The sequence below is a fragment of the Saccoglossus kowalevskii genome, chromosome 10, assembly GCF_978046115.1.
Source record: "Saccoglossus kowalevskii chromosome 10, keSacKowa6.1, whole genome shotgun sequence".
NCBI lineage: Eukaryota > Metazoa > Hemichordata > Enteropneusta > Harrimaniidae > Saccoglossus > Saccoglossus kowalevskii.
Genome location: NC_140650.1, coordinates 33597722 through 33615263, shown reverse-complemented (window position 1 = coordinate 33615263; position 17542 = coordinate 33597722). Strand labels below are relative to the sequence as shown.

Sequence of the window (17542 nt, the reverse complement as noted above, 5' to 3'; positions counted from 1 at the left end):
TTACACAAGAAGAACAATCCATATACATGTATTATTATTGGTACGAATCAAAATATTTCAAAAACTTTGCATTTACTTTTTTTGCAATTCCAGTATGTCAATGGTTTTCTATTATTCACAGTGCAGGGACACAATGGAACGTTCTCTCCCATAATATGTGCAGTAAATTACCCAGTAGTGCTAGACTTGAATTCTGCTTGACGTTTATGATCGTTTATCTTTTACAAGAAATAGTAGGAGGATTATGACATTTTCCACAGATCTGAATCTCATAGAAGTGGTCGTTAGTTAGTCATTGTTCATGTTATAAATTTGTGATACTGTGAACACTGTTTTCATTAGAATAGTTAAAGCGCGATGCGTGTTCGAATTTCATGTAAATAAACAATGTATTTTACACGTGTTGTATACGTCGCTACGAGTCCCATATCGAACAGGACGCGGCACGACGACTGGCACCCTTTAATAAGAAAGCATAATATCACTGTTCATTTGACATTTTATATTATATTATCGCTGAATAAATGTTCCATCTTGAATTTTAAAGGTGAATGTTCCGTCACAGCACTCCACTTGTGGTTGTGAAGGGGGGGAATGTTCCAACGGAACAACACTGGCAAGTGGACGATGAAATGTCCAGCTTTCGAGGATGATCCGTTATGTCACAAAACGGGCGCCCTCTATCGGGATAACTGACAAATCTAGTCATTAACCTTTGAACGCACTAGTAAGAAAATTTTTACTATGATCTAAAACACCAAAATTTGATGCAATTTATTTGCACTTTTTTATGTATTATTTCTACAATTTTTTGCATAATTTTTCATTGACCACACAATCTTACCCTCGGTAAATGTTGTGTAAACAGTTATGCCAGTTTATATGTAAAAGGTGACAAAAGTAGACTTTGGTGTATTAAAGGGCAAAGGGTTAAACTGGATTAATCCCCAGAATTTTCAAGATCTGATTTGTGTTAAATTTATCAAGTAGACACTTCACAATGGTATATAACAAAATAGTAACAAATAATGTTTAGTGGGGAGCTCACTTTTCTCCAAGTTAGAATACGTTAGAGCAGTGTCCAAGTTTTGACAATCTTGTATTCAAAATGGTCTTCATTCAAGCTGTTTACACTAACACACAAACACATAGGTAAGCTTATTCATTCATTCATGATTTTATGAAATTTCTGAGTACATGAAGAGTGGTTTCTTTCAGTAATGGAATATTGTATAAATCCTTTAGAAATTTATTATTAGTAAATCTTTATAAGATTCTTATAAAAATAAGGGATATACTGTGCATTTCATGAAGATATGAATTTGCTTTAAATATATTTATATTTACAGACATTTTAATTGAAATGTTGGTTGAAAACCACTAGACCAATAATCACATGCCACAAATGACTGAAGAAAAGCTGCAATGAATCATGGGTAATGTGAGTTACCCAATGGCTTCTGTAGACATTGAAAGTATACTTATTGGATTTGAATGAAGCATGAGGATCTTAAAAATATTTTATAATTGTCCAAAAAACAAATTCATATTTTCATGAAATGCAAAGTATCGTTCAACTCAGTCTTTGAAATCAAACAACGAGCACTGATACGCATATGTAATACACACTGTGGATTGGTTACAATATTTATGACAATTTGAATTTATGGAAGTTATTGCAATAAAGATTCATTTTCAGATTCACAATTTTTTTCAAACAAAATACCTTCATAAACAATACTGTATAGTCTTGCTATCAAATCTGAGTTTATTTCCTGTCTGCTATGGGCTTTCAACACAATTTTAAATACAGCTGTAATGTTCAAGATACAAATGTATGATTTCACCTTTACAATAAAAGCCATAATTAATTCCACTAACATTTTTGTATCAATTCTTTTTTATCCTTGACCAGTTAATCAGACATCTAACTTTCCATGGCTGTAAGTCTTGAACAAAGTTACCCAAATAATATTGAAAATAATATACAGATTGATTTTTCAAAATTGAAAAATTTGATTTTGGCATTCTGTTTTTTCCTGTCAGAGATGCATAAGAAACACAAAAAAACATACTAAGTAAAATAAATAAATCCATGTGGCTCTATTTTTTAACATATTTTTTATTACTTTTCATTTTTTAAAAAGTAAAAATGTTAATATTTTGGTTACTGTGTTAAAATATAAATTCATACATTTTGTCAGCTTCTTGTATTCCTAAAGTAACTATAAGTTAGTTTGTATTCTTTAATAATATCAAGTGTACTAGGTCGTAACTTAGCAACCACTTCTTTGCATTTCCTATGAATTTTAAATAAATGAAATCTAACAGCATCACTTCCTGGAATGTCTCCTAATATGAAATCAACCACATCTGGAATTTTCCAGATGTCTGTTTTCTCATCATATCCAGGCATATTATCATCATTAAAATCTGTGTCATCGTATGGCCACAGCTGTTCAGGAGCTACAAACCTTCCGATTAGCTCCCTATGTCCACATTTTGCGGTAATTCCGGACTTGTGGTCGACGTTTGGAAGAGCATCTAAATCTGCAACTACAAGACTCATATCATCAGTCACCAGGTACTGTGACAAGGTCTTGAATAAGTCATTAGAGTCACACATCACGTATGTTCCAAGCGGACCAGTGTGCAAGAAATTCAGAATCTCTACATAGCGTATACAAAGTTGGAATCTTAACAGCACGGTGTTGAAATGGGAAAATGTTTCCTGAGATAATATACTGTTCATATTGTCAAATGATTTTAAAGGATGGTATTCTAAGAGCATTACATCATCACTGTGACAGTAGCCGACTAACTGTACAACAAATTCACTGTGTTGGAATGATTTGATCATTTCCAGACCATGATGGAAGTCATCTTTGTAACTCGCTGTAGTAAGATTACAATAAGCAATTTGATATCCCTTCCATTCAGCTAGGTATACCTGATAATTAAAGAAAAAGAAAATGAGACGATGCTGAATTTTAAGCGTGGTTTCAGATTTGGGTTTCAGCCGATTTTTAGGTTAATGTGATTGACTATATTATCTCATCTGTTTTTTATCAACTTTATGAACAAACACAGTTCCTCTGATAGAGAGACTGTGGAACAACATATAGAACAACTCAAACCCAATCTGATTAAAATCTGATGTACAGCATGAATTTAGTTTAATTTTATATATTTAATTTTATTTTTACTATATATTTTTATCATTTTGTAATTGTTTTATATTATTATTACACACAACTTATTTTGTATTACCCCGAAACTTTAACTATTATGTGCTTTTGTGATTACCAAAACTCTTAAAAAACTGCCAGCAAATAAATAGTAAATTAAAATAAAATGTATAATGAAAACAAATAATTATACACATATTTAAAAAAACGAATAAATAAATAAATAAAGCTCAAAATATCTTATCTTACTTATTCAGATTGTACACAAACCATACGTATTAAAACATCAACTCACCGATGATGGCGCGATACACAGAATAAAACACATGTACAATAAAACAGCAGTACCTGTTTAACAGCCCCGGATCCGACTAATTCGCCGGTCTGTTTAACTTCTTCTCTGATTTCTTCACACATCAACCACGGATGACACTCACGGAAACCATCCAAACTAAAATAACCCGGCTTACATTCTGGTCTACACATTTGTTTGCCGAGCAATATTTCTTTTTCTCTACAATCCAAATTCGACCAGTCAGCCAAAACCGTCGAAAAATTAAGACCAATTAGCTGTTTGTCATATTTTATGTGATTTTCATCCAGTGTTAATACCCGAAGATACATAGATAATTTCCATATAGTGTATGATATAAGAACGGTGGCAGTTGCAACAGCATAACGCCAAATAAGTTTCATGTTTATCACTGCACATGTTTGAACTTTAGTTCCTTTTACTTCCGGGTCAGTAATCATGCATTTTTAGAACGAGTTTTGTAAAAATCTTTTAACTAATAATTGATTATACGAATATATTTAATCATTGTGGCAAATAGTATTAGTAATACAATATTTGTACTAAACCATGTAAACACATAACTCACAATTTAATAAAAACTATATCGTAAACACTTATAACTATGAATGTACCACTCATGCGCAGTGGTTGTTGTACTTGCTTCACCGTCACGATGTTGGCTTCTCATTTCGTTTCCAGATCCACATTGGCAAGAAGACTACTGGGAAGTTCTTATATAGCAGTCAGGTCATGTCACCATGGGAAGAAAGGTAGCAAAGTAGCAGTGGTAAGCCTAGTTCAGACACGGAGTTCAGTTATGTTGTTGTTATTATGTAATGTGGGCGGGGCATAATATTCAGCCACTATTAAACGCTACAGTAAACAACTTACATCACTGATGGTAAGATTTGGTGAACAAACAACTAGAAGCTAAATGGTACAGTTTAATAACATCCCAATTATCCAGTATCAACAATACTCAACTGACTGAGACAAACAATAAATTAATAAATTTAATAATTACACTGAATAAAAACACTAAATGATGAATTAATGATGACTCCAGTAAAAAAAGAAAAAAAAAATTAGAACATACTGGAAGTTCAAAAACAATTTCAAACTTGAAAACTATCTCAGTATAATAAAAAATGTAGATCATTGAGAAATCATCACTTTACTGAGTAATCATCACTTAAAAATGGAATCTGGAAGACAAACAATATCAAAAAATATAGTAGAAGATGGAAAGCACTTTATCATATCATGTATCCTTTATAAAAACCTAAGACGAGATTCATTTGACAAAACAACAAAATACATCACAAACTTTGCTAATCTAAACCATACCCCCTCCAGTAAGGTCTAAGTTTTATTGGCTAAATTCATTAAAAGTAATTTATTATTGAAATAGCAACACCTCCAGCACTTGAATGTAATTGTATATGCCCCTCCAGATAACTGAAGAGAAGCATATACATTTGATATGGGGGGGGGGACACTGGAGGGGCAAGGTAAGGATTAGAGTTATGAGTGAGGGCACCCTAAGGAACCCAAAAATAAAGCAATATGTACAATATAATTAACATGCATGTGGATCAATTTATTCACAGGTTTTGTCAGGAAGTGGAGTTTATGATGGAAGTGAGATCCATGAAGCATCAGCGTAAGTATATCTGAGTTATCATACAGTATGTAGTTGGCTATCTGTGATTCCTGACTACATTTCCACTGGTTAACATCACCATTTTATTAGCTGCTAATATTTTGCCCATAAAATGTGTCCTTTTGTTGCAGCATCATGAAGAATGGGTTGGTTAAATTTTCGTTGATACAGCACATAGGGAAAACGTATAACTGACATCCATTGTTTGGAAAATTAGCATATTCAAATTAGCAGGATGCTATATTTATCAACCAATCAACATAGTTATCAGTAGGATTGGTGAAAAATTAGCATATTCAAATTAGCAGCATGCTATATTTATCAACCAATCAACATAGTTATCAGTAGGATTGGTGAAAAATTAGCATATTCAAATTAGCAGCATGCTATATTTATCAACCAATCAACATAGTTATCAGTAGGATTGGTGAAAAATTAGCATATTCAAATTAGCAGGATGCTATCTTTATCAACCAATCAACATAGTTGTCAGTAGGATTGGTGAAAAATTAGCATATTCAAATTAGCAGCATGCTATATTTATCAACCAATCTAGATAAGTCACAGTCACTCTATAGTGGCAATCATGTTAAGATCTCGTCATTCCCTAGGCAGTGAATTTAAGAGAACATGTACTGATTCATAGTAATATAACATGACGATGGCGGGAAGGGAATGATAAGTAATGAATACAGAACATTATTGCAATGCATATTTATGTGCTGCTGCAATTGGTTTCATATTGCAATGCTATATCAACCTGAAAAAATACCATAACAGCAAATGGATATGATTTCAATAAAATAATCATCATTGTTATTATTATTATCATCATATGCATAATGCAATATTTGGGTCAAATAACAGGTAGACTATTGAGTGTGTGATTTCAGAATGAGTCAAGTGGGTCCCATCTAACATGAACACAACTGCTGTAATCCCTTTCTAAACTAGTTTGATATGAGCCTTATATGGTACGTATCAAAGAATACGTTCAAACACAAATTTAATTTAGGCATGTGATGACTCTGTGACATCTGCATTGCTTTAATTATAAATTGTCAGTATTTTTTCCCAAAGTACAAAACAAGAATAACAGTGGATATATTACTCAATGATAACTAGATGAGTCACAATTAAAGCTTGATATTTTGAAAAAATGGTATTCATTATTTTCTCTGTTTTGTCTACTGGGTTAGTGTGTTGGTGCACCTGAGTCGTGGAAGTGCCAAGGTATCCATGTATGCACCAGATATTCCACAGATGCATGTTATTAATCACTGCAAAGGAGAACCAGTGGATGGAGAAACAAGGTAATATTAAAGAATTATGAACTACATCTAAAGATATCTTGGGATTTGTCTCCATGATTGTGACGATTAATCACAGAGACACACAGATGCAACCATTCGCTTCTACCATGTGTATATCTACGATGTGATTTGCATAAACAGAGTTGTATATATCGTTATTTAATTTATTACACTTAATTAGCAGATGTTAAGGAATATGTCAATATCACTTATATTCTAGGAAAACTACCCCTAGACAACTGCCATACAAATCAAGAAAGATGACATATTTTAATTTAATTTATGTGCCCTGTGTTTTTAATAAAACTATCAGGAAAGATGACATTGTAATTTAATTTATCTCATATTTTGAATGTATTTGTCCGGGGGGAAGGGGGGGTCTTAGGGGCGTTTGTCTAGGGAGGCAGTTGTCTTGGGAAGCAGTTGTCCAGTCTGCAGTTGTCTAGGGAAGCAGTTGTCCAGTGGGCAGTTGTCCAGTGGGCAGTTGTCTAGGGAGGCAGTTGTCCAGTGGGCAGTTGTCTAGTGGGCAGTTGTCTAGGGAGGCAGTTGTCCAGTTGGCAGTTGTCCACTGGGCAGTTGTCTAGGGAGGCAGTTGTCTAGGGAGGCAGTTGTCTTGGGAAGCAGTTGTCCAGTCTGCAGTTGTCTAGGGAAGCAGTTGTCCAGTGGGCAGTTGTCCAGTGGGCAGTTGTCTAGGGAGGCAGTTGTCCAGTGGGCAATTGTCTAGTGGGCAGTTGTCTAGGGAGGCAGTTGTCCAGTTGGCAGTTGTCCACTGGGCAGTTGTCTAGGGAGGCAGTTGTCTAGGGAGGCAGTTGTCCAGTGGGCAGTTGTCTAGGGAAGCAGTTGTCCAGTGGGCAGTTGTCTAGGGAGGCAGTTGTCCAGTTGGCAGTTGTCCACTGGGCAGTTGTCTAGGGAGGCAGTCGTCCACTGGGCAGTTGTCCAGTTGGCAGTTGTCTAGGGAGGCAGTTGTCCGGTGGGCAGTTGTCTGGGGAAGCAGTTGTCTAGGGAAGAAGTTGTCTAGGGAGGCAGTTGTCTAGGGAGGCAGTTGTCTAGGGAGGCAGTTGTCTAGGGAGGCAGTTGTCTAGGGAGGCAGTTGTCTAGGGAAGCAGTTGTCTAGGGAGGTAGTTGTCCGGTGGGCAAGTGTCTAGGGAAGCAGTTGTCTAGGGAGGCAGTTGTCTTAGGGAGGCAGTTGTCTAGTGGGCAGTTGTCTAGGGAGGCAGTTGTCTAGGGAGGCAGTTGTCTAGGCAGGCAGTTGTCTAGGGAAGCAGTTGTCTAGGGAGGTAGTTGTCCGGTGGGCAAGTGTCTAGGGAAGCAGTTGTCCAGTTGGCAGTTGTCTAGGGAAGCAGTTGTCTAGGGAGGCAGTTGTCTAGGGAGGCAGTTGTCTATTGGGCAGTTGTCTATTGGGCAGTTGTCTAGTGGGCAGTTGTCTAGGGAGGCAGTTGTCCAGGGAGGCAGTTGTCTAGGGAGGCAGCTGTCTAGGCAGGCAGTTGTCTAGGGAAGCAGTTGTCTAGGGAGGTAGTTGTCCGGTGGGCAAGTGTCTAGGGAAGCAGTTGTCCAGTTGGCAGTTGTCCAGTTGGCAGTTGTCTAGTGGGCAGTTGTCTAGGGAGGCAGTTGTCTAGGGAGGCAGTTGTCTAGGGAGGCAGTTGTCTAGGGAAGCAGTTGTCTAGGGAGGTAGTTGTCCGGTGGGCAAGTGTCTAGGGAAGCAGTTGTCCAGTTGGCAGTTGTCTAGGGAAGCAGTTGTCTGGGGAAGCAGTTGTCCGGTGGGCAGTTGTCTAGGGAAGCAGTTGTCTAGGGAGGCAGTTGTCTAGTGGGCAGTTGTCTAGGGAGGCAGTTGTCTAGGGAGGCAGTTGTCTAGTGGGCAGTTGTCTAGGGAGGCAGTTGTCTAGGTAGGCAGTTGTCTAGGGAGGCAGTTGTCCAGCTGGCAGTGGTCCGGTGGGTAGTTGTCTAGGGAGGCAGTTGTCTAGGGAGGCAGTTGTCTAGGGAGGTAGTTGTCCGGTGGGCAAGTGTCTAGGGAAGCAGTTGTCCAGTTGGCAGTTGTCTAGGGAAGCAGTTGTCTAGTGGGCAGTTGTCTAGGGAGGCAGTTGTCTAGAGAGGCAGTTGTCTAGGTAGGCAGTTATCTAGTGGGCAGTTGTCCAGTTGGCAGTTGTCCGGTGGGTAGTTGTCTAGGGAGGCAGTTGTCTGGGGAAGCAGTTGTCCGGTGGGCAGTTATCTAGTGGGCAGTTGTCTAGGGAGGCAGTTGTCTAGGGAGGCAGTTGTCTAGTGGGCAGTTGTCTAGGGAGGCAGTTGTCTAGTGGGCGGTTGTCTAGTGGGCAGTTGTCTAGGGAGGCAGTTGTCTAGGGAGGCAGTTGTCTAGGCAGGCAGTTGTCTAGGCAGGCAGTTGTCTAGGGAAGCAGTTGTCTAGGGAGGTAGTTGTCTAGGGAGGTAGTTGTCCGGTGGGCAAGTGTCTAGGGAAGCAGTTGTCCAGTAGGCAGTTGTCTAGGGAAGCAGTTGTCTGGGAAAGCTGTTGTCCGGTGGGCAGTTATCTAGTGGGCAGTTGTCTAGGGAAGCAGTTGTCTAGGGAGGCAGTTGTCTAGAGGGCAGTTGTCCAGGGAGGCAGTTGTCTAGGTAGGCAGTTGTCTAGGGAGGCAGTTGTCCAGTTGGCAGTTGTCCGGTGGGTAGTTGTCTAGGGAGGCAGTTGTCTAGGGAGGTAGTTGTCCGGTGGGCAAGTGTCTAGGGAAGCAGTTGTCCAGTTGGCAGTTGTCTAGGGAAGCAGTTGTCTAGTGGGCAGTTGTCTAGTGGGCAGTTGTCTAGGGAGGCAGTTGTCTAGGGAGGCATTTGTCTAGGTAGGCAGTTATCTAGTGGGCAGTTGTCCAGTTGGCAATTGTCCAGTGGGTAGTTGTCTAGGGAGGCAGTTGTCTAGGGAGGCAGTTGTCTGGGGAAGCAGTTGTCCGGTGGGCAGTTATCTAGTGGGCAGTTGTCTAGGGAAGCAGTTGTCTAGGGAGGCAGTTGTCTAGTGGGCAGTTGTCTAGGGAGGCAGTTGTCTAGGTAGGCAGTTGTCTAGGGAGGCAGTTGTCCAGTTGGCAGTTGTCCGGTGGGTAGTTGTCTAGGGAGGCAGTTGTCTAGTGGGCAGTTGTCTAGGGAGGCAGTTGTCTAGGGAGGCAGTTGTCTAGTGGGCAGTTGTCTAGGGAGGCAGTTGTCTAGGTAGGCAGTTGTCTAGGGAGGCAGTTGTCCAGTTGGCAGTTGTCCGGTGGGTAGTTGTCTAGGGAGGCAGTTGTCTAGGGAGGTAGTTGTCCGGTGGGCAAGTGTCTAGGGAAGCAGTTGTCCAGTTGGCAGTTGTCTAGGGAAGCAGTTGTTCGGTGGGCAGTTGTTTAGATAGGCCGTTGTCTAGTGGGCAGTTGTCTAGGGAGGCAGTTGTCTAGGGAGGCAGTTGTCCAGTGGGCAGTTGTCTAGGGAGGCAGTTGTCTAAGGAGGCAGTTGTCTAGTGGGCAGTTGTCTAGGGAGGCAGTTGTCTAGTGGGCAGTTGTCTAGGGAGGCAGTTGTCTAGGTAGGCAGTTGTCTAGGGAGGCAGTTGTCCAGTAGGCAGTTGTCTAGGGAGGCAGTTGTCTAGGGAGGCAGTTGTCTAGTGGGCAGTTGTCTAGTGGGCAGTTGTCTAGGTAGGCAGTTGTCTAGGGAGGCAGTTGTCTAGGGAGGCAGTTGTCTAGGGAAGCAGTTGTCCAGTGGGCAGTTGTCCGGTGGGCAGTTGTCTAGTGGGCAGTTGTCTCGGGAGGCAGTTGTCTAGGGAGGCAGTTGTCTAGGGAGGCAGTTGTCTAGGGAGGCAGTTGTCTAGGGAGGCAGTTGTCTAGGGAAGCAGTTGTCCGGTGGGCAGTTGTCTAGTGGGCAGTTGTCTAGGGAAGCAGTTGTCTAGTGGGCAGTTGTCCGGTGGGCAGTTGTCTAGGGATGCAGTTGTCCAGGGAGGCAGTTGTCTAGGGAAGCAGTTGTCCAGTTGGCAGTTGTCTAGGGAAGCGGTTGTTCGGTGGGCAGTTGTTTAGATAGGCCGTTGTCTAGTGGGCAGTTGTCTAGGGAGGCAGTTGTCTAGGGAGGCAGTTGTCTAGTGGGCAGTTGTCTAGGGAGGCAGTTGTCTAGTGGGCAGTTGTCTAGGGAGGCAGTTGTCTAGGGAGGCAGTTGTCTAGGGAGGCAGTTGTCTAGGGAGGTAGTTGTCCAGTTGGCAGTTGTCTAGGGAGGCAGTTGTCTAGGGAGGCAGTTGTCTTGGGAGGCAGTTGTCTAGGGAGGCAGTTGTCTAGGGAGGTAGTTGTCCGGTGTGCAAGTGTCTAGGGAAGCAGTTGTCTAGTGGGCAGTTGTCTAGGGAGGTAGTTGTCTAGGGAGGCAGTTGTCTAGTGGGCAGTTGTCTAGGGAAGCAGTTGTCTAGTGGGCAGTTGTCCGGTGGGCAGTTGTCTAGGGATGCAGTTGTCCAGGGAGGCAGTTGTCCGGTGGGCAGTTGTCTAGGGAAGCAGTTGTCCAGTTGGCAGTTGTCTAGGGAAGCGGTTGTTCGGTGGGCAGTTGTTTAGATAGGCCGTTGTCTAGTGGGCAGTTGTCTAGGGAGGCAGTTGTCTAGGGAGGCAGTTGTCTAGTGGGCAGTTGTCTAGGGAGGCAGTTGTCTAGGGAGGCAGTTGTCTAGGGAGGTAGTTGTCCAGTTGGCAGTTGTCTAGGGAGGCAGTTGTCTAGGGAGGCAGTTGTCTTGGGAGGCAGTTGTCTAGGGAGGCAGTTGTCTAGGGAGGTAGTTGTCCAGTTGGCAGTTGTCTAGGGAGGCAGTTGTCTAGGGAGGCAGTTGTCTTGGGAGGCAGTTGTCTAGGGAGGCAGTTGTCTAGGGAGGTAGTTGTCCGGTGTGCAAGTGTCTAGGGAAGCAGTTGTCTAGTGGGCAGTTGTCTAGTGGGCAGTTGTCTAGGGAGGCAGTTGTCTAGGGAGGCAGTTGTCTAGGGAGGTAGTTGTCCAGTTGGCAGTTGTCTAGGGAGGCAGTTGTCTAGGGAGGCAGTTGTCCAGTTGGCAGTTGTCTAGGGATGCAGTTGTCCGGTGGGCAGTTGTCTAGGGAGGCAGTTGTCTAGGGAGGCAGTTGTGTAGTGGGCAGTTGTCCAGTTGGCAGTTGTCTAGGGAGGCAGTTGTCTAGGGAGGCAGTTGTCCAGTTGGCAGTTGTCTAGGTAGGCAGTTGTCTAGGTAGGCAGTTGTCTAGGGAGGCAGTTGTCCAGTTGGCAGTTGTCCAGTGGGCAGTTGTCTAGGGAGGCAGTTGTCTAGGGAGGCAGTTGTCCAGTGGGCAGTTGTCTAGGGAGGCAGTTGTGTAGTGGGCATTTGTCCAGTTGGCAGTTGTCTAGGGAGCCAGTTGTCTAGGGAGGCAGTTGTCCGGTGGGCAGTTGTCTAGGGAGGCAGTTGTCTAGGGAGGCAGTTGTGTAGAGGGCAGTTGTCCAGTTGGCAGTTGTCTAGGGAGGCAGTTGTCTAGGGAGGCAGTTGTGTAGTGGGCAGTTGTCCAGTTGGCAGTTGTCTAGGGAGGCAGTTGTCTAGGGAGGCAGTTGTCCAGTTGGCAGTTGTCTAGGTAGGCAGTTGTCTAGGGAGGCAGTTGTGTAGTGGGCAGTTGTCCAGTTGGCAGTTGTCCAGTGGGCAGTTGTCTAGGGAGGCAGTTGTCTAGGGAGGCAGTTGTCCAGTGGGCAGTTGTCTAGGGAGGCAGTTGTGTAGTGGGCATTTGTCCAGTTGGCAGTTGTCTAGGGAGCCAGTTGTCTAGGGAGGCAGTTGTCCGGTGGGCAGTTGTCTAGGGAGGCAGTTGTCTAGGGAGGCAGTTGTGTAGAGGGCAGTTGTCCAGTTGGCAGTTGTCTAGGGAGGCAGTTGTCTAGGGAGGCAGTTGTCCAGTGGACAGTTGTTTAGGTAGGCAGTTGTGTAGTGAGCAGTTGTCCAGTTGGCAGTTGTCTAGGTAGGCAGTTGTGTAGGGAGGCAGTTGTCCAGTGCGCAGTTGTCTAGGTAGGCAGTTGTGTAGTGGGCAGTTGTCTAGGGAGGCAGTTGTGTAGTGGGCAGTTGTGTAGGGAGGCAGTTGTCTAGTGCGCAGTTGTCTAGGTAGGCAGTTGTGTAGTGGGCAGTTGTCTAGGGAAGCAGTTGTCATATAATTTCTTTATTTGAAGTGTATTTTTATGTTTATTTACAGAAATGTTTTAACTGAATCAGCTCGTATAGCCCGTGGTAATATAGAAGAATTATCCAAATTAAAAGCTAATGATTTTGATGCTGTCATATTCCCTGGTGGATTTGGAGCTGCTAAGAATTTGTAAGTATGGTAGTTTTAGACCCAGTAAAAACTTACTTGTCAATTTGTTTTCCGGAATTGATACACATATACATTAATTTCCTTTCTATTTCTGTTTTAAAATTGAATAAAAATTATTTACAGCTTGCATTTTGATTTAGTTTGAAATCGTAATTTTTGTATTTTGGGATCAAAACATGAAAAAACAAACTGTGGTGGGCAAATTTGTTTAACGGATGTGTGCGGTGACTAGAAACCTATAGTTTTTTCTTGGTCTTAAATATTTGTGAGTTTGTATCATCGTCCTGGGAACATCTATACAAGTGTCTGTACATATAGCTAGAACTTATGGATATATACATGACCTTTGACCTTACAGGTGTAACTTTGCAGTAGAAGGTACTAAGTTATCAGTGAACCCTGATGTGGAAAGGGTTTTAAAAGAATTTCATTCCGCGAAAAAACCTATTGGGTAAGAATGAGTTTTCTTCTATCACATGTAAATGAATTGCTCATTGATGGATCTATAATTGAGCCTATCCATTATGGTTCAGCACTGCTGATCTGCATCTAGTACTGGACCAGAATATTATTGCAAGTGAGTGACTCTATGATTAACTTGTTTTCCAGTCTCTGGCCCTCAATAGTACTTGTTATTTTATACACATGGACCATGTACCAGCCCTTATTCCGGCCAGGAATTTTGTGTGCTTGTTGGAAAACATTGTTTTACATAAGTGTAGCAACTTTAGGCCATGGAAGTTTCAGCCACATAAGTTTCGTGATGCACATGTTTTTTTTATCTTATTGAGTTTTGCATATTCATATTTACTAAAATGTCATTTATTGAGTATGTATTGCATTTCACAATGAAAGGTAAACTCAGACTGGAATGGTAAAGAAGTAGCAAGCAACATAATACATGTTGGCATATATGTAGAATACATAATGAAGAATTTGTTATCAAGATTTTCTCTAGTGTAGACAAATATGGTTATAGTATTTTACCTAATTTTGTATTTCATATTCTAAAATCATTTTAGATTAGTTGTTATTTTATGTTTCTTATATAGGACTTTACTCAGACATTGTTTTTGTGTATGTTCCAAATAAAATATCCTATCCTATCATCTCGTCTCGTCTCGTCCGAACCTGACAAAATAATCTGCAAACCCCAAAACAAATGCAGACTAACCAAAAAGGCGTTTTTGAAATTTTCCGCTTTCTACAATGTTATTATATCCCTCAACATTTTTCTAGCAAAATACTATCCTATTTAAGTATTCTGAAATCGTGCCACCTAACCTAATTTATAGTAATTCAAATCATGCTTTTTCAGGTTGTGTTGCATTGCCCCAGTCTTGGCAGCAAAAGTCATAAAGGGATGTGAGCTAACAGTAGGGCATGATCAAGAGGAAGATGGGAAGTGGCCATATGCTGGAACAGCAGGAGCACTGCAAGAGCTTGGAGCTAAGCATGTTAACACAAGTGTAACCATATCCTTTGCTTGACATAACATTTTGTGCAATATTCATGGAAGATAGCTTTACAGTTGGCTTATCCAGCTAAATATGTGTCTATATAGTAATGTTGTATGTGATACCTTACAGGAATAGAATTGCAATTTTGACATCGTTTTAAGGCTGTATTTTATTTTAATTTAGGGAGAGTATAATTAAGTCACTTTAATGGATTGCTAGAGGTAAGTTCACTGTTTAAAGTGTGTGTGATATTGTATACTGAGAACAGACTTCTCAAGGTGAACCAAGTGAGTATTGGTCACCAAATCCGGGAGAGAATAACGCACTGGAGAGGAGCACTTGTAGCCAAGGTGTTTATTGCTCAACTGCTAGGCCTGTTCCATGACAATGTATCAATATCATTATGCAAATAACTAAACTAAACGTCATAGCTTCAAATCATTACAGATATGTTGAGTGATGGGTGGGTGTTTGGATTTATCAAGCAATATGCCAAGCTGTATACAATACATAGTACTTTACAGCCGTTCTGAGAATTATTTGGACAGTCAGTTAGCAATATATCTTGGAACTTTGCAAAACACTTGGGTCTTTTCCAATCTAGACTTGATGGTGCTGTTGTATTGGCATGCCCACAATTGGGATTATTCCATTATCTTGCTAGATGCGGGTAAAACGCTGTTTTCAAAATGACACTCGTTGGTTACGGTAATACCATACATTAACAGGTTATACGTTGTAAATGCATTCAAAGTGTTATTTTGTTATAACCACCTGACATAGCACAATTTACAAAACAACCCGAGTGTTGAGTAACTCCAGGTATTAATGAACTCGTCGTTGGCGGGAAGGCTCAAAATAAAGTTTTTTAGCATTGGACGCTCTGCAGTTTCGTGAGAGTTTTGGGCCAAACTAAAAAAATTATGCATTATGTATCAAATTCAGATTTTATACCGAGGTGGGAGAGTATGTCAGGAATACACGGACGGAAAACTTGATTATAACGATTTGATGGACTTTGTCAAATCAAAAGTGCCTACCTTCAGTGTATCACTTTTTCAACTGCAGTTTGAAAATGACGGGGGTATGACGACCGTTATTTTGTCTAGTCAATCAGGTCCAACTGACTAAAATGAGCAAGGGGTTGACATTTTTCGGCAAATTTAAGCAACACCCAACTTTTTAGTAATTTTTAAAATTACTGAAAATAATTACAATATAAATATAAAAAATAAAGAATGGTTGCTGTAAACGCACACTAGATAATACATGTACTTGCAATTCACCATGCCGACAATATGAAATAGTAATCCCAAACCACGCGCCCGTCAATCAAATAGCGTCAACAAGTCTAGATGGGCAAAGTATTTTGCAAAGTTGCAAGTAATTTTGCTAACTGACTGTCCAAATAATTCTCAGAACGGCTGTAAAGTGTTACATTCTCTTTACTGCATCATGTTCTGTCTGGATACCTTGCAACATCTGTATACTGCATTGTTAACATGAAAGTTTAACCTTAAAGACTGAGGTAATTTAACTCATTAAACTTGTTTTAGGGATTTCAAGGTTTCATTTCATAGTATATTTTTCTTAACGATTATTGCACGATATCCATGTGGATGACAAGAATAATGTTATAACTACAGCTGCTTACATGTGTGCAACAGAATTACATAATATATTTGATGGTATTGGTCAAATGGTCAGCAGTGTGCTTCATAGAGTTAAATAGACACAATGGATACTGGTATAATGTGTTTGCAAGAACAACTCAGAACCCTTCTTATGATAAACTTATTTGTATTTGTAGCTAAAACATCTCCATAAATGCTAAATTAGCTTTGATGTTTAATAACAAGTCAAAATGATCTTTGTAATATTATAAAGTTATGTGTTTTCCAAAACAGCTGATTAATAGTTTCCAAATAAAATAGAACATAGAACAAGTTATTTGCTTGATCACCCTGGAAGAACCCTGCTTGATGACATGTATTTTGTATCTAACAAAGCACAATAAAGTGTCAGCTACTTTATTATTATATATATTTTTTGTTGTGTACGTGTGATTATTTAAATAAACAGAGCTAATAACAGAATGCGGTGTAGCAGATATGATTTGCTCTTATTAAAAATTATCTTTCTTTCACTATTTATTGGGGGCCATGTATTTTGTTGGGAAGTTGGTTCTTTTGTGTAGCCTATATACAAAACAAAACAGTAGTTTTCCTTCAAATATATTTGAAAGAGTAGTGATAAAACCTTTTTTTTGAAGAGTAGGAAAAAAAGATATTTTCACTGATTCTTTCGTGAAAATAGTGATAATAAAGTACTTTACAGTACGTATGCATGTCAATGCATCTTGTTCCATTGGTATCTCAACAACCATTCACAACATACACTGAAAGTTCACTACTGTTAGGCTTGATTATTAGTTGTGCTTTTCTGCTTATTTTGCTGACAGCTAAATGCATTTAATTAAAACAGAAGTGAATATTTAAATTTATTAATGGAAAGTATGGCTTCCTTTATTAAAGTGAAGAATTAAAGTGAAATATATATCTCTGCAAGTACATTATAAATAAACAATTACTATAGGAAAAATTGGAATATCTCATTATGTTTATGTTTACATCTGTGCATATTAATTAATTTAATTTGCATACAAAAATATTCAAGGAAAGTGGAAGATGCAACTTTACTAATTAAGTTATTATGAACTCGTGGTGGTAGATTTTGGAGGAAATCAGTGAATATTTTTTTTTCAAAATGTACAGTTTAAATTACTGAAGAGGTTTTACAATTTTCTGACATCTCTCCTCCCTAACTGCTAATGGTCATTCATATCTGCTTACTTCTAGGTGTTTTAGTGATATCTCAAATACAAACGAATGGAACATGTGGTATTAATTACACAAAACTATACATAAACTCATAATTTTTGAGAAAATTGGTCATAAATCACACAACAATGTCCGTTGATTTATTATGTAAAGTCATGATGCTATTCCATGGCAAATGAAATAGCATTCTTTTGAGAAAATTTTAGTACAATTCCATTGAACAGAAAAATTGCATTTTTTGACGCTAATTAAACTCAATATTTTAAATAATTCTGGGCAACATAAAGTATGGTACCCTATCATTAATAATATATGATTTTTAGCAGCTATAATTTGTGATATGGCAGACTATCTCTTTCATGATATGTAAGAGAAAATGGCAATTACAATATATGTTTATAAAATTTGGTATATTGAGTGGTTGACTGTTACGGGGGAGGGGGTTGTATTCATCTGTGAATGTAGCATATGTGGTTACTCACACTGACACACGGACACGAGTATTGTATTCCATCACATGTGATGTA

At 39.9% G+C, this 17542-nt stretch overlaps 2 protein-coding genes across 2 annotated transcripts; one reads left to right on the top strand and one right to left on the bottom strand.

Annotated features, from left to right (window-relative positions):
• Positions 1-2108: 2108 nt before the first annotated feature.
• Positions 2109-3924, bottom strand: LOC100366379 (protein O-mannose kinase-like). Its single transcript, XM_002739797.2, has 2 exons — positions 3537-3924; positions 2109-2950 (listed from the first exon to the last, which is right to left on the bottom strand). Exons 1-2 carry the CDS (start codon positions 3882-3884, stop codon positions 2201-2203), a joined length of 1098 nt encoding a protein of 365 aa, XP_002739843.1. The 5' UTR covers positions 3885-3924; the 3' UTR covers positions 2109-2200.
• Positions 3925-4124: 200 nt separating this feature from the next.
• On the top strand, positions 4125-16220 carry LOC100379034 (glutamine amidotransferase-like class 1 domain-containing protein 3, mitochondrial). The gene is made up of 7 exons (XM_002739796.3): positions 4125-4270; positions 5094-5146; positions 6346-6459; positions 12596-12715; positions 13074-13166; positions 14034-14190; positions 15782-16220. The coding sequence occupies exons 1-7, from the start codon at positions 4157-4159 to the stop codon at positions 15905-15907; spliced, it is 777 nt and encodes a 258-aa protein (XP_002739842.1). The 5' UTR covers positions 4125-4156; the 3' UTR covers positions 15908-16220.
• Positions 16221-17542: the final 1322 nt, after the last annotated feature.

Coding starts and splice junctions, on each gene's coding strand:
- LOC100366379 (XM_002739797.2), bottom strand. CDS start 3,884: ATGAAACTTATTTGGCGTTATGCTGTTGCAACTGCCACCGTTCTTATA. Junction 2,951..3,536: donor GATCCGGGGCTGTTAAACAG/GTACTGCTGTTT, acceptor TTTAATTATCAG/GTATACCTAGCTGAATGGAA.
- LOC100379034 (XM_002739796.3), top strand. CDS start 4,157: ATGTTGGCTTCTCATTTCGTTTCCAGATCCACATTGGCAAGAAGACTA. Junction 6,460..12,595: donor CCAGTGGATGGAGAAACAAG/GTAATATTAAAG, acceptor GTTTATTTACAG/AAATGTTTTAACTGAATCAG. Junction 14,191..15,781: donor ATGTTAACACAAGTGTAACC/ATATCCTTTGCT, acceptor CGATTATTGCAC/GATATCCATGTGGATGACAA.